We start from the raw sequence: 24,840 nt of genomic DNA, 5'->3' as shown, positions 1-24,840 counted from the left end.
TATTTTGCTGTAAACAGTTTTAGAATAGCAACTATTCTGCACCAAGCCTCAGTTCCAATTAGTAGTACCTACAGATGAAAGCTAGTGGCTGAATAGCTGCCTGCAATAAAACAACCACAACTGCCACCACCTGAAATGATAGGTACTTACACCCAAGCAAACACAACTTAAAGTAACTCACCAGTTTTAATCTATATAATTTGAGCCTTGAGAAACAACCACAGGGCTCTGCTTTTGCACTGGGGACTACATGGACCTAGGAGATCTAAAGCAACTTATTTGAAATGCTTCACGAGTCTGGGAACAGTGATGATTAACATTATCTCTGTTTCTCTGTGATTGGTAATCTTTGTATTTGAAAACCCCCTTTTATTAAACTTTGCACTAAGCCTTCATATGAGGTACAATTCATTGCACCAAAAATTGCTCTAAACTAGGTTATTTTAGAAGCTGTTAGTCTAAACTCCAAGAAAATCATAACCTGAAGAAAAAAAACCTCAAGCTAGGATTGTGTCTGAGTTTGTCTTGTAACTAAGCACAAACAAAAACTGCCAAGGGTTATGACACAGGAAATGGAAGTGAAGCACTGCTTTACACAGGTAACCAGCATTAAGTTCAGAAAAGTAACTTTGTCCTTTGGTCTGATAACCACTATTATAACAGTTTCATGATATAAAGCTATGCTTTAATGTCAGCTGAAATATTTTAGGCATATCAAACGATACGAGTGACAGAAAGAAAAAAGGAATAATGATTTACTAAATTTATCTGACAGACTCAGAGTTGTGTATCCTTCTTAACCACCCATGAGGTCTGAGCAGGTTTGTTAAATGACAACAAAAGGACTAGGCAAAATTTCCTAAGTTCTGGTAAATTTTGGCAGAGTGATAAAAGTTGCTGAGGAAAAGCAAATGAAACTGTAAACTTTATTTCCACGGGACTCAAAACCAGGAGATCTACCCTTTTTGCAGTTTTTCCATGCACTTGTATTATATTAAAAAAAACAAAGAAAAAACCCCACACTGCTCCCACCATCTTCACTCTCTCTGTTTCTCATTATGAATTTAATTCCCCCATGCTTTGTATTTGCAATGCTCTTTGGACATAAAGTTCTAAAAAATGTCTATTGTAAAATGCAGAAAATAAAATATTCAAAGTTAAAAGGTCTAATTTATTATTCTATTCAAAAAGAACTAATTAGGAAGAAAAAAAATATGAATAAATTCAGGGAAATTAAGCAGAACATCCATATTTAATCATTTAGAAAAACACAGATGACTGATCTTTTATTTGTTTCCACGTCTCTTCACATCTTTGACAGTAAGTATCACTTGAACATAATTTTCTATATACACACTGTGAAAGCTAAAATTAAATATGTGGCTTTGGAAAAGTTTGATTAAAATCTTGACACAGACAATTCAGTGCAGTCTCAACTCAGCAGAACCTCCTCAGTTTCTGTAATTACTCCAAAAATATCAACTCTTCAAAATACAGTTAATACAATTATGATGGGTGCTAAGATCAGAATCCTGCCCCACTTCTTCAAGTGTGACTTAAGCATTTTGAATAAACTTCCGCAATATTTTTGGGGAAAAACGTGTGGGTCACATTTTAAGAGTGTTACATACTGTCTTGATCCCTAGCTCACAATTTGCTATTCCATACTCTATGTACTTAGAACAAGCTAAACATCTGTACAGAAACACACACATAGCTAATATAATTAACATTTCAGACCACAACTTTTCCTCTTCACACTTTTAATAGTTAACTGAACTAAGTTTACCACCGTCAGAACTCACATGGAATCCACAAGGGATGGTGCAAGACAGGGATCCCATTTTTCACTTTTCCTTCCACAAACTGGGGAGAAAAGGAAGGGACAATTCTTGTCCCATGAGCGAGTATGTGAGGGATGGCAGGTAAGGTATGCTAAGTCCTCAGAGATGGCTAGAAGGAGCATGAGCTAGTAAACACACTTGCTCCCAACTCCTTTTGGGAGCTGGCACCCAAGTGAGAAAACAGGCATCATGAACCATATGTCAAGTCCAAGCGGGTCAATGGTGGGAGCCCTGCTAGTCTGTGCCCTCAGGTGTTTCTTGTTTCTGCTTACAATGCTACAAGCACAAAGTTTATGTGCTTTGGTAGGTTGGAACACTGACATTTTCTTGAGGAATACAAGTAATGGACACAAAATGGTCACTCTTGACAGTTTATAGTTGTCTTAACAAAAGCCAAATTAGATGACAACTCAGGAAAAAAAACAATTATGTTTACAAAATAAAAGGTTATGAATGTAAATATAGGGATTGTGTTAGCTGCTCACTATAATCCTAGTTCCTCATCACATAGCTGTTATTTTTTTTTTTCCAGATTTTGACCAATGCCTATAATAAAGGCATTTATACATCTTGCGATGCAAACTGCAGCTGAAGACAGGCACAACCAGTTTTGTTCTATTTAACATATTACATTCAAGTGGTGTGCATCAATAAATAATACTGGTTTTAAAACTCGTAAAAATGTGTTGCACTAAGTTGTAATGAGGATAACTATTAAAACGTACATCCAATTTTACACGTGATCCAGTCTAACTTCTGTAAGAAGTGATTGTTGTCTGATATTAATTGGAATTAATAGGGGCACAGTAAGACAGACATTCAGCCATCCATCATCAGGTTTGCTTTTTGGTTTAGAAAGAAAATGATAGTAAATGCATGTGGATAGAAGTATCAGAAATTTTTTTGTAAATGATGTTATAGGAAAGGATTGTTTCAGACAACTGTTCTTCTATCATTTGAAGAAACAGTAGAAGATACTAAATATATGCATTTATGCTTGCAGAAAATACTGCTCATGAGTAAGAGAACAGATTAACATTAAAAAAAAATCCATATGAAGAACAAAGGAACAGGATAGAATGTGCACATACAATTCTGGTCTTGTTGCTTTCTAATTTTTGAGAGTTCATTTATCAGACATTATTCCCCTCACAGTTTTTATTTTGTACAAATGGTACATTACCTTCTTAATTGAACTCCTGAACCTATTGCAATTTATCATTTCTAGAAAGTGCCCCAAAAGGTGTATAAGATGTATAAAAGTGATGAGCTAGTGGCTTCTGCCCAACTGCAGGTAATTTTATAGCTTACATAAAGGTACATTTATGATCCAACGGTAAAAACTGTTGGTGGAGGAAGCTTCTATTTTACCAGAATATAAATCAAAGATATGCATCTGACAAAGAAATACAACAGACACCTACTGAACTAAAAATATTTCTTCCTCCTTGCCCCTCTAACCTTTCTTTCAGGTCATCCAAGCAACGCTGAAGATGAACTTCTCCTGCTGTCACTAGCACATGCTCTCCTGTCTCCTGGATTAAAACTTGGACACATGGATCAGCTTGGTTTAAAAGCTTCATTCCTCTGACCAGCTGAGGCATATCACCTGGCAAAATAAGGTATTATTAACGAAGTAATACTGAAGAAGGAATACTTGAAGTAGGATACACTTGAAGTGAGAAACAGTAACACTCATTTTTATGGAAGACTAAGCACAAACCCGTATTTTAGGAATACTCAAAAACTTTCAGCCAAGTTCTGAGGTCTTTCTGTGGGCAAATTTCTGCTTATGAGTCATGAAGAGCGGTATGGTTTAAGAGCAGCAACTGAAGACATAAGCTATACTCATAATTTGTCACCAAGAATTTATGCACTGATGATAAAATTCACATTATACAATCATAACCATGGTAAACATTTGAACAGATTGCACATTTTTGTTTTACATAGTTTTACAATAGGTTTAGTGTTCCAAGCTAGCTATTGACTATGACTATGTTATCTTGCTTCCTATATACAATTAACTACAGATACAGCTCATAAACAGCTCGCAACCAATAAAAAATTGAATGTTATCAATATGAAGTCATTAAAAATTTCAGGATTTCACTCCTCATTTTCACAAATTATCAAGAGATATAACCTCTCTTATTTCTTACAACTGTTTAAAGTCATCTTTCAGTAAATAATTGTATTTCTTTGCAATCTTTCATGGCTAAGTGTAGCAACCTGTAAATCACTAATGCTTAAAATGCTCCAAATACATAAATAGTAACATGTTAACTTTATGAAAATAAAAGCGAAAATTATTCCATATGGGTTACTTAGAAGGCATAAGAGCAAATGAAGCACAGGAAGGATTTAAGCTAGCTGGAAGCCACTGAAAAGCTTTAACGATATTGCAACCTGAAAAGGGGAAAATTCAGGAATGTGAGAGCTTTTCAGTGAAACAAAACACAGCTGTCCCTAAAATGAAGGTGTTTAAAAACATTGTCTTAAAGTTAATGGTGAATGAACAACCACAGCTGGGTCAAATATGGCTAGATCACATCAAAGCTATGCATAAACACCTCATGTCAGCAGCCTTTCATAATTAATACAATTTAAAAAATTAATTATAAATCCTTTTTCTTATTTTACATATGGGGTAAAGAATACCCACAGGCTTTCTAGGAATGCACATGCATATTCAGAAGGAAGAGTGACATTAAACTTGTCATTCACTTTGAGACTATTAGAAGAAATATGACATTGTGTATTTAATGCTAAGCTTGTACGGGTATAATAGAAAAGTATCCTTGAAAAACAGACATAAAAATAAACAAAAAGTGGAAAAAACACAGTGTTAGTTCACATGGCCAACACAGTTGAACAAAGACTTTCAACCTTGTCTTCTGCATTTAAGCCCACTGAGAGGTATGAATATTTTTTTTTCTTTTAGAGCTTAAGGTAACCATACATGAAGATTTCTACATGAATGTGAAGACATGCAGTAATTTTGTAAAATATACATAGGGAAGTAATTAGTATTTGAGTCATTTTTTCCAAATAAGCAAATGCAGTTTTGAGGTAGGTTTGCTGTGGAAATTCAGGGCACTCGCATGAGACGATGTGCTAGGGCCACCTCAAGGCTATATGCAGCTCACTGGACAAAGGATTGCTTTCAAACTAAGCCTGCAATGGCCAAATTTTGCTTGTCTTCCTGTTACTGCAAGCAACAGCTGATTTTCAGGAAACTTTTGCAAGTGTAGCTACCTTTGAGGCTTCTGCCCCTCTAGCAGATTTAGTTCAAACCATAGATTCAGAAGTTACCAGGGAAGAGAAATTAAGCAATGGTGTAAGAATGATATAGCTTCGTTTCCTTAATGAAAGAAAATTACCCAGAAATCAGTCAATTAGTTCTAGAATTACATTCCTTCAACATTTTCAACTTAATACTACACTCAGTAGAACTAGTAATTTCCAATAGTTTCAAAACTGCTTTAACAAATACAGGATGTACAATATATGATTATCTGTTATTCAGACACATGGGACAAATAGCTGCTAAGCTGTCCAATCACTTTCTAAAGAACACGTAAATCTTAGTGTTAAGAGTATTTTGCAACTGAACAGAAAGCCAGTTATTTTCTTTCTTCTAACACTACAATAACAAATGGAAATTGGGCTGAAATTCAAATATAGCCAGAGATATACTACTCTGTCTGGGGTGGGCAGGGCGGGGGGAAATAATCAATTAGAAGCAGTACTGCAAATCTGTACCATGAGCTTAATGATGTAGCATAAAAGAATGTCAGCAGAAGTGAAAATCCCAAAGATACACTTACCTTCAAAGTAAAGGAATACTGAACCTTTAGCATCACATAGTGTCTTACTTGTGGAACAGCTAAATCTGACCATAAAGGGCACAACAAGGTCTTCTGTATCTCCTCACCAAGACATGACCTAGCCAGCTAGAAGAATTCACAATAAAGTATAGCCCTCTAGGCAACATATATATTCATTTTATACGGGGTCAGTCTCTGATTCAGTGGATAGATCATAAACTAGTCAAATCACTACGGGCAGGAAGCTGCATTGCTACCACATTAAATTTGCCTCGCCGTCCCCATTTTCCTTTAAACTTACTTGGATGTTTTGGTTCAACAGCTACTCGCACAATTGGTGTAGCTTCGAAGCTGAGAGGTGTAAATGGTGGACAAGCTGGTGATGTTGTCAGTGTTGCAGACTTTAGCACAAAATCTTCCAGGCCTCCTATCCCTAATAGAAATTAGAAAAAAACAACAAAGCAACAAAAAAATCACCCACTGTCATATTAAATGAGACTAAAGACATGTTCATCAAGCAAAAAACGATGAAATTATTCTGATTACAAGAATCAGATTCAAAAAATCCTCACTGTTCATATAAAATATCTGTTAAAATATTTGTGCATAATCTGGGTACTCAAGTCTCTGGTGTGACATTTGATATTCAGTCTCACAGTTCCCATTGCATTCCCTCTGTATTTTAAAAAGGCATGTTTATAACTGAAGAACAGAAAGGACATGAGGACTTTTTTCCCTTCTAATATATCCAATCCTTTGTACAGCTCAGACTTATTTTTGGTGGTTTAAATTTAGAAAAATTTAGATTGTAAGAGCTCTCAAAAGGTCATCTAGTCCAACCTCCAGCTCAAAGCAGGGCTAACTTCAAAGTTAGATCAAGTTGCTCAGGGCCTTGTCCAGTCAAGTTTTAAAAACCTTTAATGATAGAGACTCCATAGCCTCTGTTGGCATCCTCCTCCAGTGCTTAATTACTCTTATTGTGAAGAATACTTTTTTTTTCTTCCCACCCCCCCCATGCCCATTTGTGATTCCCCTTTTGTGCAACCTGAATCTTGTAAAATTTAATTTATCATATAGCAAGCTATTAATTCTAATCCTAATATATTTTATAATGCTGGCAAGTTGAAGAAAACTGAGCTTAAACTGTAGTGATAAGAAAAAATATAGAAAAAAATAGTAGCTATAAATCTGCAAAATGGTTGCTGTAAATGCATATTTAGTCTTGGCTGGCTGGCTAGCACATTTAAGGCTAGCTCTCAAATTCCTGAACAACAGGACATCATTCATAAATTAGAGCTATAAAAACACTACCAGAAGTGGCTGAGTAATAATGCCAACAAATAAAGCTGAAATTGATATATACAGTCACTTTTCCTGATTCTCCCTCAATCATAAGCAATAAGCATTGCAGTACTTCCAGTGGAGTATAAATTAAATGTACATGTAACTTATTACAAGGAAACAAAAATCTTTAGCTCATGATCTATACCTGCTTAAAAATTAAATTTGCATTTGTAGATTGCTGTATATTTGAGCTCCTTCCTCCTCCTTCTCTCCTACATGCCCGAGTAGTGCATGTAATATATGCACTATATATTCAGTATATATTCTCTGCACATATATATATATATATATATATATATTCAGTATATATTCTCTGCACATAAGCAGAGAAGTTCTTAATCCCAGCTCCCCATTATCACCCTAATACTTTTCCAGGTTCTTTTTTGGCTTAGTCTTCTTTATTTGAGGCCAGAAACAAAGAGGGTCAGCTTCCACCCTATGAGATCACGAGGGAGTTTAAATTCTGAAGAGCCAGTCTGCTGCAGAATTATCATCTGCAGAATCAGGCTGTTTCTACAGCTCTGACGGCTGAAATGTCTGGCCAGTAGGATATGCCAAAACCCGAAATGTCACTATTTAAGAAAACCTGCCTCAAAATAACTGGAAGCAGAGCAACATTCAACAGCTTTAAATGCAGGATAGCAGATGCTACAAAGAAAATAAATTTGTATAAACTCTGTGTTGCACCTGACCTATGACCAGCATGTATTTCCTCTTTTTCACTTATTCAACATGTGGTTTGAATGAAAAACAAATGCTGGATCATCATCACCACCAGGGACTGAGAAAAGGGATGGGTCCATTTTATTCTGATCTTCTCCAGCTGGTAAAAGGAAAATGATTTAGAGTGGGAGGTGAACAACTTCTTTTCAGAGTGTAATGTGAACCAGAGAAATCAAGTTACCAAATCTTACTTCAGACAGACTCACTCTTTTCTTGACACACATTACAGTACTCTTACTACCATGAAGAAAACTTAAAGCTCTCAGCTCTTTTGTTTCATGTTTGATGGTAAAAGTACATTAATTATACTAGTGTCTGGCAATAATAATACACTAAAAATAAAAAAATCTGACAGGTTTCGTGAAATTCTGTTAGGCTTACAACCTGAGTGGTTTAATTGCTTAACTGTGTGAGCTAGCATAGAGCAGTGTCCAGCCCTGATGAATCCATTTAATTTACAAATTCTTAGTAATGAACGTGGGCAAAAAAATCCATAAAGATTACAGGTTCTTGTACACATTTTTGCATATGATTATAAGTAACTGCTAATGTATTTTCTGAATAATATTAGACAAAGATGTAACATAACTAATTCCAAAGTACCACATGACACGTCAATGGAAGAATTCTACTAATTATGCTGATACATCAATCTTAAACTTACTTATTGTTCATCCCACTGAAATTTACACATACTACTTGAGATCACAGATCTCAAATGTATATTAATATGTTAATGACTTGAACAGACTTAGAAAAGCTACTCCAAAATTCAGCCTACAAATACACCTCCTGTTTTAAGATTTGTTCTGTTTAGTCTTGAAGACAGACATCATTATAACGCACACATTTTACTTCACATTTCTTTTTGTAGCAAGAACCAAAAGGTAAGAAAAACCTGCTTAAGCAAGGAAGGTGGGACAAACTACTGCTGTTTTGTTTTAGGTTAGCTTAAAGAATGAAATACTAAAAAGCATTGCAAGTATTTTTGAATAGTCATCCCTCAAAGAACAACCTGGTCTATGAAGTATGCAGTCTGTCACATAACTAAACATGCAAACCAATAGGCAGTTTGTTGTACATTGCTTTTATTTATTTATTTTTAAGAGAAGCTGGAGTTAAAAATGGAATTTTTAAACCTGAGTATTAACTTGCTCAGGAAACTGCTTCTTTTTATAACCTCTGCCTGTGGTGTGTCACCTAATTTCTATATGAAAGAAAATGCTGAATTCTGACTGTTTGGGGGAGTGTGTAAACTTCAAAAACACAAGAGTTTATTAAAAACTCCTTATTAGAAATATCACATACTTTGTTATATACTGTGTAACACTGCTTCTAACATTGTGCTTGGTAGCAAAGCCTTTTCTTCCCAATCAGGAGTCAGATCACCTTTACATTTTATAATGTAAGGCAAAGAGCCGTATCTACTGAACAGTTACTACTATCTTTTTTTTCATGTGCATAGTCCTGTTGAGATTAAGAGGATTACAGTGTAAAGAACTGCAAAGCAAGCTAGCCATGCTGAAAAGTCAAGCCTACCAAAGGATACCATATATGAGATTTGATAGTAAGTATAAGACTAGATTATTTTTTCCTAAATTCGTCATCTAAATGTGTTGCTTCTACTGTAGAATAGTATTTTTGTTTTGAAAAAGCATTCCCACATACTACTGGTCACTAAAGAAACACCGTGCCTGCTCTCAGCTGGACTTGAATAACCACAGACACTGAAAAATACCACTTTCCAGGACTCTGTCTCTATGTGCCAATGACTTCACTGTAAGAAAGGTAATTTTACAAAGCGTAACCCTCAGACAGAAACACACAGACAGACTAGCACTAGTTCCATGAACTTGATACCATCTTTAAAAGCAACAGGCAAGACTTCAAATATTATGTGCACATACAATTTTAGAAAAGATTACAATTATCCCTCTTGTCCTAAAGAAGCCAATCCTACACATAATTGTTTATCAAACTGATTTTTGCTAGCATATATTATCATCCACATTTATAAGAATGTAACTGGTTGCTTACTTTTTACATAGACTATATTCAGATTACTCTGACAAATCATTCACAGTGACCAAAAATAAACATATGTCAAAGAATTAAAGTTATTTCAACAGTAATTGTCAATCTGCAGGTTGAAAATAAGACTTCTTGTTAATAGACAAGGAACTCATTAAAAGCCTGTGAGATAACATTAAGAAACACCTTCCAAGTTTGTTATTGTTTGTCATTTAAAAGTAGACCAAATTATGGTGTACATCAGGGAGAATTATTACACAGATGGAGAAATGTTAGATTTACAAAGGTCCTTCTTTTGTTGAGTCCTTTCTATTAGTTGCCCTAAAAGATAAGAATACTAAATCAAGTCTATACCTACTTGTATCACCAGTGTTTTTACCACATGATAGAAACTAAATGGTAATAATAGATAAGAACATCATGACTGAACTTTTCAAAAGGAGGAGATTTAAGACAAGTCTCCATTTACTTTTCGCTTCTGTGTCTTGCTGGTAACAACTACACCTTAGACAGCAATTTTGCAGCCTTTAAAGATCAAGCACGCTCTTCCAGTTGAATTCAGCTATAAAGATCTGAACACATAATAGATCAATTTCAAGATATATGTAATTAGTTTCCTTTGATGTAGAAAGATTTAGCATTTAATGTTCTTTCAAGATGCAAAAAAATGAAGCAGACACCACCACCATGCATAACTTTTTCAATCAGATAAGGAAATAATTTAGTTTGCAGTGTGAAAATCAAACAAAGAAGAATGAAAGCTGTTTAAATTTTAACTTCTGCCACATTGTTACTAGCAGCAGCACATTAGTTCAGTGGATCTTTATCTTCTCTCACTGATGATATCACCACTTAAGAATTCTTGGCTGCTTTGGAATGGAGACATGTCAGGCTTTGGACCAACACCATAAGGAACTAAGTAAAGCAAAAAGCTAACGTTAATCTTCCCACTAAGGCTCTGTCTCCACTGAAATATATCATTTCTTATCAACATTGTTTGTTTCAAAAGATTAAAACTTTACAATATGCAAAGCCCCCTGCTTTAAATGCTCCATGCACTGCACTATGTATCAGTGAAGAAAGACCATTCAGGCTCATTGGTAATTCATGTAAAAGGAGGTGTGATGCAAACTTTTGTAAACCTACACGATCTGAAATCTTAAAATGAGCATGTGCCTTTTGTTTCAAAAGGAGTGTACAAACAGACTAAGACCTCTATAATTTTCTTTGGGCAGTAACACAAATACCTTTTTTACCTCCCTAGTGAGAGACATTTGAAAAGACGTACTTTTAAAAGGTGCTTTAAAAAACACGTATAAGAAAATAAATTCACAAATCCACCTTAAAAATATGATTGGCTCTTAGATGTTTCCAGTTTCTCCTTAAAATAAATAGGCTAAAATCCAACTAAAACAAACAAAAAGGCAAAACATATTTGCCAAATGATACTAAAACCATAAAAAAATTAATGAAAATAACTCCATATCAATCCTCATTCTCCTTCAAATCTATCCACAGAATTCTCCTTTTCCCAATATCTAGCATAAGCCTAGAAAAGATTATACCATTAGAACACTGTTACCTATTCGGGTAACTAATATTAGTTCATTATTTCCACATACACTTTAAGCATCAGTCTCCATCCCTCCATTACTACCCCTAATTCAAAAAAAAAAAAAAAAAAAAAAAAAAAAAGGAGGGATTTGCAAGAGGAAACTGGTTTTTGGTAGGATTAAACTCAGTTACAATAGTATGTCTTTTATATTTGAAGAATGTTTTACAAATTACTGAGATTAAATGATGGTAACTGTAAGGACTTGGGACAAGCAGTTACTATGGCTTAAGAATACCTTGTATTATACATTTATCGCCTCAGATTTTAAGCATGTTTCTCTTGAGTCTCATGGGCACCGCATAGAGACATCTGAGGGCAAAACTTGACCTTTCTATATTAGAAACTGTTTCTGGAAAGGAAGTGAATGTAAATCAAGACACAGACCACATTCTACTTGAGGTTTCATCAACTTTTTTCCATAATACAGACCACATGTTAGCACAGATTGCCCGTGAGCCTTCTCTTCTCATCTGTAATTGTGCACTTCCCCCTCAATTGTTCTTACTTGCTTCCGAGGCAAGTGAAATTGCTTGTACGGAAAACAATATATTGTGAAGTATGTGCATGATTTCAGCTGTTCTCAGTACTTTCCAATCATTTTACAGAAAAAGTTAATTGAACATTTTCTTTTCTACTTAATTTCCTCTTTCACAATGTGGTTTTTTTGACCTGAATCTCTAAAAATGACCAGTATCCAACAGACTGTAGAAGCCTCTGTCCCAGTTTCTTCATGAGTTTCAAAGAATCAATTTCTACCTAAACATGTGCTAGAGATTAACAAGCAGAAACACGAATTCAGTTCCTCAATACAAAGGTGTTAAGTTATACTTGCATTGTAGAACTTTACTTTTAGGTTCACAGCGGCTTAAGGGCAAATTGAGCATAACTTTCTGATTACACGAGATTAAACTCAGCCATATTATTAATACTGTTATAACAAAACTCCCTCTCCCCAAGGGGCATAACCATGCGCTAGGACATTAGATGCAATAAGCAACTCCTGACACAAGCACCTCAATGCTTTACTGCTCTGTCATTGAGTAGTAAAAGATGAAAAAGTGCTAGGGCACCCCATTGAGTCCTTTTAGGAAAAACACTAGCAGTTCAAAGAACAAAACTGTCTGCTTTTAGAAGAACTGCAAGGAAAGCAATAACATGATCTAACAGCATGTTCCACTAAAATCTCCTATTGCACGATTATAGTTTCGAAGAGGATTGCAAACATATATAGTGAGTAAACAAGCATCATTTATCTTCTGCTGAGATTCTTTGGAAAAAAATACCAGGTATTTGATTAAGTACTTAGACTGCATGATAACATATGTTTCCTAACTGTTGACTGAGCTGACAATTGTAATTATGAACTTTCCTATACTTTTCTCAGACTAGACTAAAAACAATTTCAAGGAAACTATGAAAAACGCCCTTCACTTTATCATTTTAAAGATGTTACTGTTTAAAGTGAATGGATAGAGATCTACCTGCACTCGGTCTTTGTGAAAAAGCAGACACCAAAGCCGAGTCAGGTATTTGCTTGCTAAAATACAAATTTACCTTAAAGTAAACAGAATTAAACCAAAATCAGTTAACATTCCAAATCTGACTTCTGGGTTTACAAACAGGTGTAGTCAAAATGAAATACTGATTTCCTTAAGTTGCTTAATGAGGCAAATAAATATAGAAGATGAAAGTATTTCAGATAATGATATTTTTCTAATGCTACAAAATTATTTCATTTGTCATGCCATACTAATTTTTGGAGCTCAAAAATAAAGTAAATTATCCTAAATTTAAAATATTTATGGTTAAACTTAATTTTAGCACAGAAACTTAGAAAGAAAGTTCAGGTTTAGATATGTAACTCGCACCCATTCCTCTTTACGTATTATGAAATCAATGCACTTGTAGCTTAAAATAAAAAGTTTAAAAAATCCTTTACTCCAATTTAAGTTACTTTAATCTTTTAACTGTAAAGTGTTCTTGATAAAGGCACTAAATGTACCTTTTGTGGTTTTATAAAAATGTGAGTATATGTAATATATTTTGCCTGAGCCCACACATTATAATTCCTTTCCATACACCAGCTCAACTTGACATCACTTGAAAGCAGCGATACAGAACAACAGTAAATATGTGGACAGATCTTTGTACAACGTGACAACACATGCACTGGAACTCACTTCAGTTAGCCTGTACATCAAATTAATACTTCCATTACTGCATGTGGAAAGCATTTAGCACCATACAAAACTCTTCAAGGGTTTCTGAAACACAAACCAAATTTTAGATTTATAATTATTTTGAATAAATGATTTTAATTTGACCTGACAGCAACACATCTGAATTTACTTAATTTTTTTTTTAAATGACTACCAGAACTTCAGAGGCAGTTCAGCATGGTTGTTGTCCCAAACAAATGGAATTTAGGAATGGTTGTTTCAACATATTTAACTTTGATAATCTAAAAGTCCTTTGAAATGCTGATTTGTTGGGGGGTTTTATTATTAGTAGTAAATAACCTTTTGTAAATAAATCCATTAAATTGCATATTGTACTGGAAAATGGATGAGCGGAATTCATATGGAACATCCTATGCAAGGGAAAAAATTTTGCCCAGCAATCCTCTAAGGAAAAAGAAAGCCTTCCAGACAACAGAGCATTAACTATGCTCTTTAAAGAGAATATATATTTTCTGGAGATGAGAAACGTCTCACAGGTGTAGCTCTGGATATTTCTATGAAGCCTCCCTGCTTTGTCCCAGAGATAAACACATGCTAGTCATCTATTGATGATTTCTACTGAGAAAAGTTCAATGAGAAAAGTGTTAAAAAAAAGGAAAAAGTTCTTTTGTTTGTAATGCCTATATTGAAAATCTCCAAGACTTCAGCTATAATGTTGACATCTGCCTCGTCGAAGACAGAAGAAGATGGGGCTACTGACCCTTCTTAAAGCTGTTTTGTACATAATTATAAATTCATAAATCTTATCCATGAAAAAATGTCAACAAAAACCAAGAAAACATTGAAGTGCTTTGTAGAATGCTTTCGTTAGGCTTGATATCAATACCTAATTAAGTTTGCCAAAGGAATATATACTGTAAGACTTAAGATTCTTCACCCTCAAAGTAGCAGAAGAACAAGACAAATCTCTCTGTTCCAGCAGTCCTCTAGCAAAGTCACAGTTTATATTGCTTATATTTTGGATGTTACAGAGGAGAAAATTGAAAATATTTTAAAACAAACCTCTCTGGCTCACTGAATATATCATAGTAGTTACATTAGAAAAAAAAGCAGAGAAATTTTAACTCTACTTTTTTTGCAGGACCATCATTAATAACGTTAGCTATGCACACATGCTCAGTGCTGGAAATTTATTAAAATAGGATCCTCTTTTCTTAGGTCTGTAACACGAATAGATTATATATCAGAAGTATTAATCAAAATAATCACTTCTCACTTTACTAAAATGTTTTTAAATATTTCACCTACACTGAAATGTATATAGAACTTCAGAAAGCAGGGAACAGGGAACCCCTGCGGCTGAGAGGGGAAGCATTGAATCAACTGTGCTCTATCAGATTGAGCATGAAAAGTGCTAGAGGAAAGGAGATGGAGACAAAGCCTTTCTATTTAAAAATGTAGTAAAGTTCAATATTTATTTTTAAGTAGACACTGGGAAGACATAAAATCCCATACAATATTTTAATATTTTTATGAGAGTCCTTGAGGTAAGATGCAAGTGAGTGAAGATCTAAAGTTCATTAGCGTTTTGAGCACAATAGCAAACTGAATTCTTATAATTTCTTGACCAAATGCTGCCCACAATAAAGAAAAACTAACCAATCTCAGCTAATAGATCAATAACATCGAATTACTTCTTCATAAATCAGACTAGCTATAGCATAGTCTAACAACTAACCGACTATTAAAAGAAAATGCCATTTTAGGTTTTATTCAGTTTTAGTAATGTGTCCTGAAAATGGGCAGACTTCATGTATATACTGTTTTCTTAAATGGAAGATTATAAAATATAAGTAACATCTGTTACTTCCCAGAAGTAATTATAAGTGGTGTTAAAATTAATGAGGCCTTCAGGCACTGATCTTCCAAGGAATTGATTTTAATCTGTAGAAGTCTTGGAGGTTTTGTCATGTTTGCCTAGAAGAAGCTACATGAACCTATTGCTACAAGTTCTGCTTTACATATCCTAGGTACATGGGGAATTTAGAATCTACTACTAGAAGTTCCAATTACAAGAGACAATGGTAGTTAGCGTAAAACCTCATTAAATTTTGTCCATTCTTGTGCTGATTTTAGAATTTGTTTAACTGCAGAATCCCAATATTCTTGATCTACATTTCATCGGTTAAGAAAAAGAATATGAGGCCTTCATCATTCAACACATCAGGAAAATGCAAAGATAGACTAATCAGTTACTAGGATATTTCAGACATCTCAAGTAGAAGCAGCATACCAATTACCAAATGTGTACAATATCCTGTGGGAAATGCCCTACTGAGTCATTGACCATTTATCCTGTTAACTTGTAAGACATGCAAGTAACTAATGAAAATTCAATTTTCCAAGACCTGACCCAATGCCTAATGCTTTCCTTTAAAGGCAAATCTTCTGCTCCCTCATTACATCTCCCTTTAAGTGATTTCTGCTTCCCTATTTTGTTACCTTGGGAAATATGGCTTAAAGTGTTCCAAAGTACCATGAATAATGGATAATTTCAGTGTACATTATGCAGAACTTGATGTTTATTTTAAATACAATAATTTTCAAGAAACTTAAAGAATAATATAAAATTTGACTTCAAGCTAAAATAAACCTTTATATAGAATTAGAAGAGAGATTCTAACAGAAGAAAGTGCCTTTCCAATGCCTTGGATTAGGTCTATTTGACATAATGGGTGTACAAACAGATGGCATGAGAGGGAACAGGGAATGCCTTAAATACACTTGTTATATCAGCCGCCTAGGAAGTTACTGATGAGTTATTTATCATGCACTCCAATTTAATAGCAAAATCAAGTCCAAAATAAACAGAAAATGCATTCAAATAAAAAAAATAGCTACTGCCATACGAAAACCTATGACTGGGCAATCAATACTGATCTCAGATTGAAAGGTGGAGATATGCTCCAAACACATCAAATAAAATTTAGCTCGAATAGTGACAAATTTTTAGTGAAAAATAAAGATGGAATTCCAGAAAGTTATTTCAAAACACACACATTAATCATTGACAAAAGTACCTTAGAAACACAAAATAATAAAATACTGGAGAAAGTGTTCTGCTAGACTTCCATTATTCTGCTTAAAGTAGGTTTTTGTCACAGCAATAAAAAAAATTTCTTATTTTTCCACAGAATTAAAACTATATTTAAATAATGAATTTTACAAGTCAGCTTCACATTAAGTATTTCTGGCAGTCTGCATCTGCATAAACTAAGCATGCCAAAATCACGCCCATAAAAAAATACCTAAAAAATAAGACTGCTACTCCTTATCCCCCCAGCCTTTTTTCCCCAAAGGAAAGGAAAAAAGACCGCCACTTCCCCCCCTAATTTCTGATTACTTCAGTTAATGTATCATTGAAAGTTATTACTGTAATTTGTAGTCCATATAACATTGACTTCCTAAAATATTGCAAAATATTAACTTCTGTTAGCTCTAGCTCAAGAAGAAAATGGGAAAAAAATATACAGATCATTCCTATAAGATACAAGAATTCTTAAGACTAGGGCAGAACACCACATAATTGAATTGGGCTTTGAAGTGTTCCTCTATTTCAAAATGGAGAAGAGAAATTAAATAGAACTAATTTTGATTTTTAATGCCCCCTTACAAAAAAAAAATAACTAATAAGATTCAATTTTATTTACATCCCATCAGTCTTCATGCAATGACAAAATCCCCAACATAGCTCTCTTCATTGGTTAAAAACAGGCATAAGCCTCATACAGACAAAAGATACCAGGAAGGGAGCTTGGAGCTCTAACATCTGCACATCTGGAAAACCCTTAGTGTTTAATTTCCTTTTCAACAGCAATAACACCAGTCACCAAGTGCTTCATTTGCATTAGAGGATAACAGAAAAGAGACCCCACTCCAAAAGGTAGTCTAATAACACCATCTCAAATACAGCTCGGATGATCTAGCAGCCAGTTGCTGTCAAAAAGAGCAAGCCTTGCCCCAACTCTGGCTTCCCAGGAGCTGCACTAGCATTTGCCAGACTCTGGGTAAGCCAATTCAGGACACTAAACAGAGTAAAACTAACCCAATACAAAGGCAATTTTCCTTCTCACCCAGTTTTCACTCCCTCAACTAAGAAAGCATTAACACATTTCTAAGAGACACTGCTTCTGACATGTTGTCCAAGAAAAAGCAAATCGACATATTAATCAGAGTGAAACTCCTATGGCACAACAATGCCAAACAGAAGTATAGGTTTAACAATTAGCATCTTATAAAAGTAGTTAAGAGACCTTTTTTCCCTTCCCATCTGTGTAGAAAGTGGAGCTAACACCTCATGGTCCTGAAACAAGTTAATTTGCCTCCATGCCCCACCGCTACCCCCTCAGAAACTAGTTTAGGCTGGCTAACATTTTGCTGACTAAACAGAAGAGTCCACAGATGCGGTGTCTTGTATCACCCACAAGCAGCAGCAGTGACTCAGCTGGTGCTTCAAGACAAAGCAAAACCTTAAACCACAGAACGTCAGCTGCTTTTCTGAACAAAAGAAACACGGCCGTTTGCCACTGCTAGGTATGAGCTTTAAGTGCTTTAGAAGAGTTCTGGGTAGATGAACTTTTTCTATTAAAAAAGAAAACCATTTCTGCTAAAAAAAAGCTGATTACTTAAAACGACTTTTTTTGGTTGAGAAGCAATGCTTCCAACACAGTATGTCATACTTCCTGATGGGCTTATGTACACAAAAGAATCTGTTAAAAATGGAGTATGTTTTTAGTCTCATTTCCAAAGTAAATGCAACTCCTGTAATCACAGTCTCCCCTCAACAACTTTTAAACGTTGTCAACTTCCACTAAGTTTACCAGTGAGAGAGAGGACAGGGTTCAGATATAATTACGTTTCCACAAGTTATGTAAAAGCAACGGCTAAGTACTGAAGGGAGACCAAAATTGGTGAGCTCACTGAAAAAAAAAGGCAGGCAAAACACATTCATTATATATCCCGCTTGGAAGCAGCTGCCTGGTGACCAGCATACGCATCCTGGCTGGCCAACTGGGACATGCGCAACTGCAGGATAGGCGTAGCTTAGAGGGAAGACGAGGATTTTAAGGACACCAGTCCACAGGCATCCAGGCTTTGTCAGTACCACTGCTCAGAGAACTTGCTTTTTTTGAACATGTCATGAAACAATTAGTCTTTTGTGGAAAAGCTCTCAAAAATGTAACCATCCGGATTCCATAAATTTCAGGTCCTGTTTTGAAAGCTTCTCATCACACAGCTCTTTGCATCAATGAGCCATGTTAGGTTGCCTTTAGAATTCATCACGTGTGCTTTCAACTTCCTTGTCCTCAACAGCTCCAGCAAACTAAAGGGGGGGAATCGGTTTAAACGTCTTTGCTGATGTGTAAGTGCAATAACTCATGGAATAAGAACTACCAGCAGGTTTGCATTTTCATTAAGGTTAACAGGTTCGCAGTCATGCAGCTCACAATGGTTGTCCCAATCCTATAAAACTGCACAAAGCATGACTTGTACAAATCTTAACGTATGACACTTGGAAAACACCAAGTATTTAAATGAATATTTGTTACTCAATATTATATTTCAGAAATCCAATTAGTCACTGGAACAGACTTCTGTCAAAGTTGGCAATGACAATACTTCAGCCAATGAAGCTTAAAATGACAGTAACAGCTAAACTGACTTATCTCCCATACATTAACTTGAAAAACTGTATAATTTATACATGTGTGGCTTTTCTATTTCCCTATCAGTACATTGTCTTGGCTCAAGTCTGCCTACATTCAAGTCAATAATAGTGTGCTTAAACCAACACCTTAGAAAAACCTGCCTGCTTCAAATTCATTAGGATGATGGAAATCTCTCCATTCTGTAAGGAAAAGCTTTCACTCACATCTCAGCTGGAGTCCTAAAATTCACTGCAGTTTTCCTATGGTGATCTCACTGTCTTCACACAAACAGGCCCAGAAACAAAGATGGCAATATAAAATGCTCACTACCAAATTAGGTGACTTATCTACCAAAACATGCCTGCACAAAGGAAGGTTACCAAACGCAAAACCCCACAAAAACACTAGCTAGAGTTCATCACAGTTTTGATTGGAGAGCAGCCTTGGAAAATGGAGCCTCTCATTTTTTTAAAATCACTGGCTTGAATTTTGCCCAAATACATAACAGACCTCGCTGGAGAGGATTAGGTAGTAGGAAGCAAGAAAGGTTAGGTAAGAACCTTATTTCTTTCAGTCTTAATTAGATGCAAAAAGGTACCTAAATTTGGTTCCACGTACCAATGCCAAAATCTCAAAACACAATCAAGTGAAGTCAGCAGCTGTTCTGCATCTTAAGACAAAAAGTCAATGGTAACAGCCCCTCAAACATTATCCTTATCTACCTATAACTGGAATTAAACAATTCTTTATAAATAACAAATTCTTACAAATTCAGATTCTGAAACTTGTAAGATGAAACTAGAAGTTTTATCTACGCTTGCGATTTTCAATTCATACAGTTTTGACAATGAAATTAGAATACCTATTACTAGGTAAGTACAAATGGAGTTGAAACTCACACTGCTTGGCTTGCAACCTCTGCAGAAGAATATTTCTAGCAAATAGCACCTTTTCCAATTATTTACTAAATGATAAACTACTACAAACAACCTAAACTTTGAGCCTAAACTATCCAGTGCTACCCCTTTAACACTGCTGTTTAGCAGTGCTCCACAGTTTGACATCAGTTGATACTCCTAAATATAGCTCTGCCTTAACTCCCCCCCACAGTTCACAAGCCAGACAAAGCCAACTTCATGACTCACACCCTGACACAGGCCAAACAACCATCACAACACTTTTGCAATTTAATGTGAAGCATGAAAGAACATCAAAATCTCAGGAAAATATTTAGAAAATACTCATAGTCTTTATTAACAATCTCTTGACTTTGTAACCTTCTCATTTGTTACACAGGATTTTGATTCTCTGCAACCGTGTTCATGTTCAGTGGGGTTGTTTGCGGAATTAATTCCCAACTGGTCTTCCTCGCTCAGACTCCCATGCCCGCACCACAACCCCCTCCTTGCCTTTTCTAAACTCCTTGAAGAAATTTTGGTAACAACAGACAATAGAAGCAAAAGAGAAATATACAAAGTCATAAAAGGCTTTTGTGGCTAGTTCAAATGTAGAAGTAGAAGCATTTCACAACCACAGATGGTATTTATTGCAAGAATGCTGTATATTACAGGCACTACATCTATTACACAATAAGACAAACACTTCTTCACATGCGGGTGTGAAAGCGTGTATCCTGCTCTTCTCTCCCTTACACAGGAGGCCTGGCTAAGATTAGGAAGTGCTCCAGCAGGAATTCAAAACACATTCAAATAAATTGCCCTCACGGATTACTGGTTTATGTTGCATAAACAATGCCAGTTAGCTGAAGAGCTTTTGCATTGGCTTAGGTTGTGGTTAACTAAAATATTCGCATATAGTCTTACTTTATTGACATGGGATAACTAAGGTAATCAAAATAAAAAGCTGAGGTAGAGTAACAGATGGAAAGGCAGAGAGGAAGGTGGAATCCAAATAGAAAACAGGAGGTTAACGTTAAGATTTCGGGTGGGGAGCTTAGAGGAAAAGGGTAGATTTCAGATCCATGTTAACACTCCAAAGACAGCTGAGGGAGGTCCAGCCTAATTTCTACAGCCTGGCTATTACTCTGTGCAGAAGGCAATTAGTGTAGCCATGAAAGTTAAAGAAACATTCAGAGAGGAGAATTTTCCCATCTCTTTTTCATATAAAGCAGTAGCTTTTCTCAGGACAAAGGAAGTATCAAAGAAAAAAAAGCAGCTAAACAAGATGTTTTCGTGACAGTGGCTTTACTTAATACTACACTGCCTCTGAAACCAGTACATTATTTCTGAGTTGAGCTAATAAGTAGGCACCACACTGAGTGCAGATTTTTGGCTTTCAGAATATTCGGTGAGATTAATTTAATTTAGAGTCAAAACATCTGTAGATTTTCTGCATGAAGAAATGCACATTAAAAACCATAATCCAAAGTTTTCACTACATTGACAGTGCTGTGAATCCATGTGAGACCTTTACCCAAAACTGAAATAGCTACACATTTTTGTATTGTATGAAAAACAGTGCCCTCTGGCTTCACGTGAAATGGGAATAAGAAAACAGTTTAAAGGATAAAACAAGTTACGTGGTTCTTATTTCCATTTCTGTTAAAGAAATGTATGGAAAATTACATGACAATTCTCTAACTACCTTAATTTGTCAAGGAATCATCATAACTCAGATGCTTTGAATATTGAGATCATTTGATATTCAACTTAAATTATAATCCTTATCAGAAAGTTGTGCATATGTCATGAGAAATTGAAACTCAGTGAAAAATAAAGAAAACCACCAACTTTTTTCTTCAGAACTGTTTTGTTCACAGGATATTTGTTCTAAGTATAAAGACGGGGAAAAAAGCCTTATTCAATCAAAACCATGTAAAGAAATTTCAATTTTGCATAAACTTGGAAAAGAGATTATACAGTAATAGAGAACATTACAAATTCAAGAGAATTATAAAGCTTCTATTGCTAAAAACCACATATGCAGAGAACAAGTTCCTGATGAACTAAAGCTGAAAAAGGTAAGACTGGAGAAATTACTCAGAAGTTGAGAACTATGCAAAAATAGTGACAAACTAGGCTTAACCAACAAAACCTACACTGGCTAGAAAAACTTTTATCCACCACTCAATTCACTGCCTCCTACAGGGCACAGGGAGGATAACACTTTGAGTCAACTAAATGGTAATTTCTAGATCCAAGTTTCTCCTTCCCACCCCCAAGTTACACGTGGTATATTTCAGCACTGATAAACATCAGAAGTGAAAATATTTTGTATCATCAATAGGATTATCTAGGCAGGTAGTTTGTGTTATTTAAGGCTGTGTTGGGAGGAGCACATTGTCCTGATTGAGACCGCAAAAGGACAAAGATGCAGCTCTGTATTCGAGGCCTGGCAAGAGAGAAGCTATGTTAGAATGGAGATGTACACACACCTAAAATATATTTCTAAGATACAGAAAACAAAGATTATCCAAACAGATAAACTCACCATTTAATATAAGTTTTTTTACACCCTTCAATGTCTTTGCAATTCCACACTTAAGTAAAAGCCTAGCCTAAATGATACCCATAAGACTGTATTCCAGTTACATTTTTGTTTAGTTATCTGCCCCGAAGTATACTATGACAAATATCTACATTTTACAACTACCTTTTAGTACATGAATTGACTACCTTTGCAATGAAGCTGAAAAGCTTAATTCATCTGATAGAAACTGAACTTTATCTGACTAGAACAGTTAAACGAATAGCCAGCTGATTAAAAGTACATAATTCTTTTCAGAAATGTCACTATCTGATTCAAGTACCAACACAGTAGCATGAGAGATGTATTTTCCATAAATAACGTTGCAAAACTTAAATAAAACTTAAGAATAAAACTTCTTTTCTGCACTGGTAATTGCACACATTCCTAAACAGATTTGATTTACGGTGTCTTTTTTACATCTGAATTGGTATACATGGATTTACATGTAATAAGGCATATATTTTCAAACTCACTTGTGCTTAAAGCAATTATTTTATACCTATTCCTGAAATGACACTGCATGTTCTCAGTTTGATTTTTAGAAAACCCACTGCCACATTAAACAAAGGACATAGCCTCAAGCTTTGCCAGGGGAGGTTCAGGTTGGACATTAGGAAGAATTTCTTCTCAGAAGGGATCACTAGACATTGGAACAGGCTGCCCAGGGAGGTGGTGGAGTCACCATCTCTGGACGTGTTTAAGAAAAGACTGGACATGGCACTTAGTGCCATGGTCTAGTTGACATGGTGGTGTCAGGGCAACGGTTGGACTCGATGATCCCAGAGGTCTCTTCCAACCTGATTGATTCTGTGACTCTGTGTCTGATTCTGTGAAATGCGCCTTTAAAACAGCTTTCTGAAAGTTTGAGTTTTACAGCAAACTACTTCTGTAAAGAGAATTGTCCAGTGTATTTAATTCAGAAGTAGGAAAACAAGCCTAATACCATTTTGTACAGAGGGATAAAAGGTTCACTTATATAGTCGAAATACAGATCCTTGTTAGGTAATTTAGACCTCTGTTGAAAACTGAACCTTAAACACTAATTCTTCAAATTAGGCATGCTTGCTGAATCTCTCAGCCATTTATCCTAGTGCCCCAGAGTCCGAGTTCAACCCTGAACCGATGCTTCCCACTTCTTCATACAGTATTTCATAGAGGCACTAACAGGCAGGATATTCTTAGAAAGGGAATTCTGACAACTTTGAGTACAAAACTGAAGACATTTTGGTTCATCTATCATAGATCCTCATTTGGTAATGGATACTAAAGTCTCTTTAGAGATTTTTCAACCAATCAAGGCAAGTTAGATGGTTCCCGTAGAACCACACTGTAAGAAAGGTGAGAGCACACGGCTATGCTATAAACTGCCACCTACTAAACAATACTGACATTCTAGTTTTAAAGAGGATACTGGTTTAAAAAAAAATACAAAACACTAAACACAAAAGCATTCTCCAAGTGATTTTTATAAGCAGATTGAGGGAGGGTATAGTTTTCAGGCTCTTCAAATGAAGACGTGAGGTAATTTCCCAAAGTCATCAGTGATGTATCTCAGTATGCAGGAAAAAATCCCAAATGCAACATTACGGCTGTGAGATCAGCCAATCATCTCAAAATTTCACCTTAAGACTTCTATTACCATTTTACATCAGTGATGCTAACTACTTTAACACTCTTGTTCTCTTACAGTATTGGAAAAAATAAGAGGTTCATTATCCAAGTAATAAGTACGGCTATTTCTGTAGATAACTGTTCTCCCTTTATTTATACATGGGCATATTCAGTTTCATAGAGGGAGAGACTAAAAATAATACATTGATGCTGACTAAAGAAACTAACTGAAATATTGGGGAAAATCCCTATCCTCTCATTTAAAAGAGACTTGAAAAATCACACCCAATCAAGTACTCACACAGAAGACTGGGAAATTTTGGAGATAAGCCAGCTAGTATCTGAGACCTAAACCCACAAGCAGTTAGCTATTGAAAGCCTGAGTAACATCCGCCCAGAGGCAATGACTTCGTAGTCAGTTCTCCAACAGAGGAAAAGGAGTCCATCTCTTTTAACACTAGCCCT

At 35.4% G+C, this 24,840-nt stretch overlaps 1 protein-coding gene across 1 annotated transcript in view; it reads right to left on the bottom strand.

Annotated features, from left to right (window-relative positions):
* Positions 1–24,840, bottom strand: part of EFL1 (elongation factor like GTPase 1) — an 82,716-nt gene that overhangs the window by 23,241 nt on the left and 34,635 nt on the right. Inside the window, exons 16-17 of the mRNA XM_068410135.1 lie at positions 5,976–6,107; positions 3,306–3,453 (exon numbers count right to left, since the gene is read on the bottom strand). Of these exons, the coding sequence (XP_068266236.1) occupies positions 3,306–3,453; positions 5,976–6,107 (280 nt within the window). The remainder of the gene's footprint in view (positions 1–3,305; positions 3,454–5,975; positions 6,108–24,840) is intronic.

Source organism: Nyctibius grandis, chromosome 11 (genome assembly GCF_013368605.1).
Source record: "Nyctibius grandis isolate bNycGra1 chromosome 11, bNycGra1.pri, whole genome shotgun sequence".
NCBI lineage: Eukaryota > Metazoa > Chordata > Aves > Nyctibiiformes > Nyctibiidae > Nyctibius > Nyctibius grandis.
The sequence above is the reverse complement of the archived record's forward strand: the minus strand, read 5'-3'. Positions and strand labels throughout refer to the sequence as shown.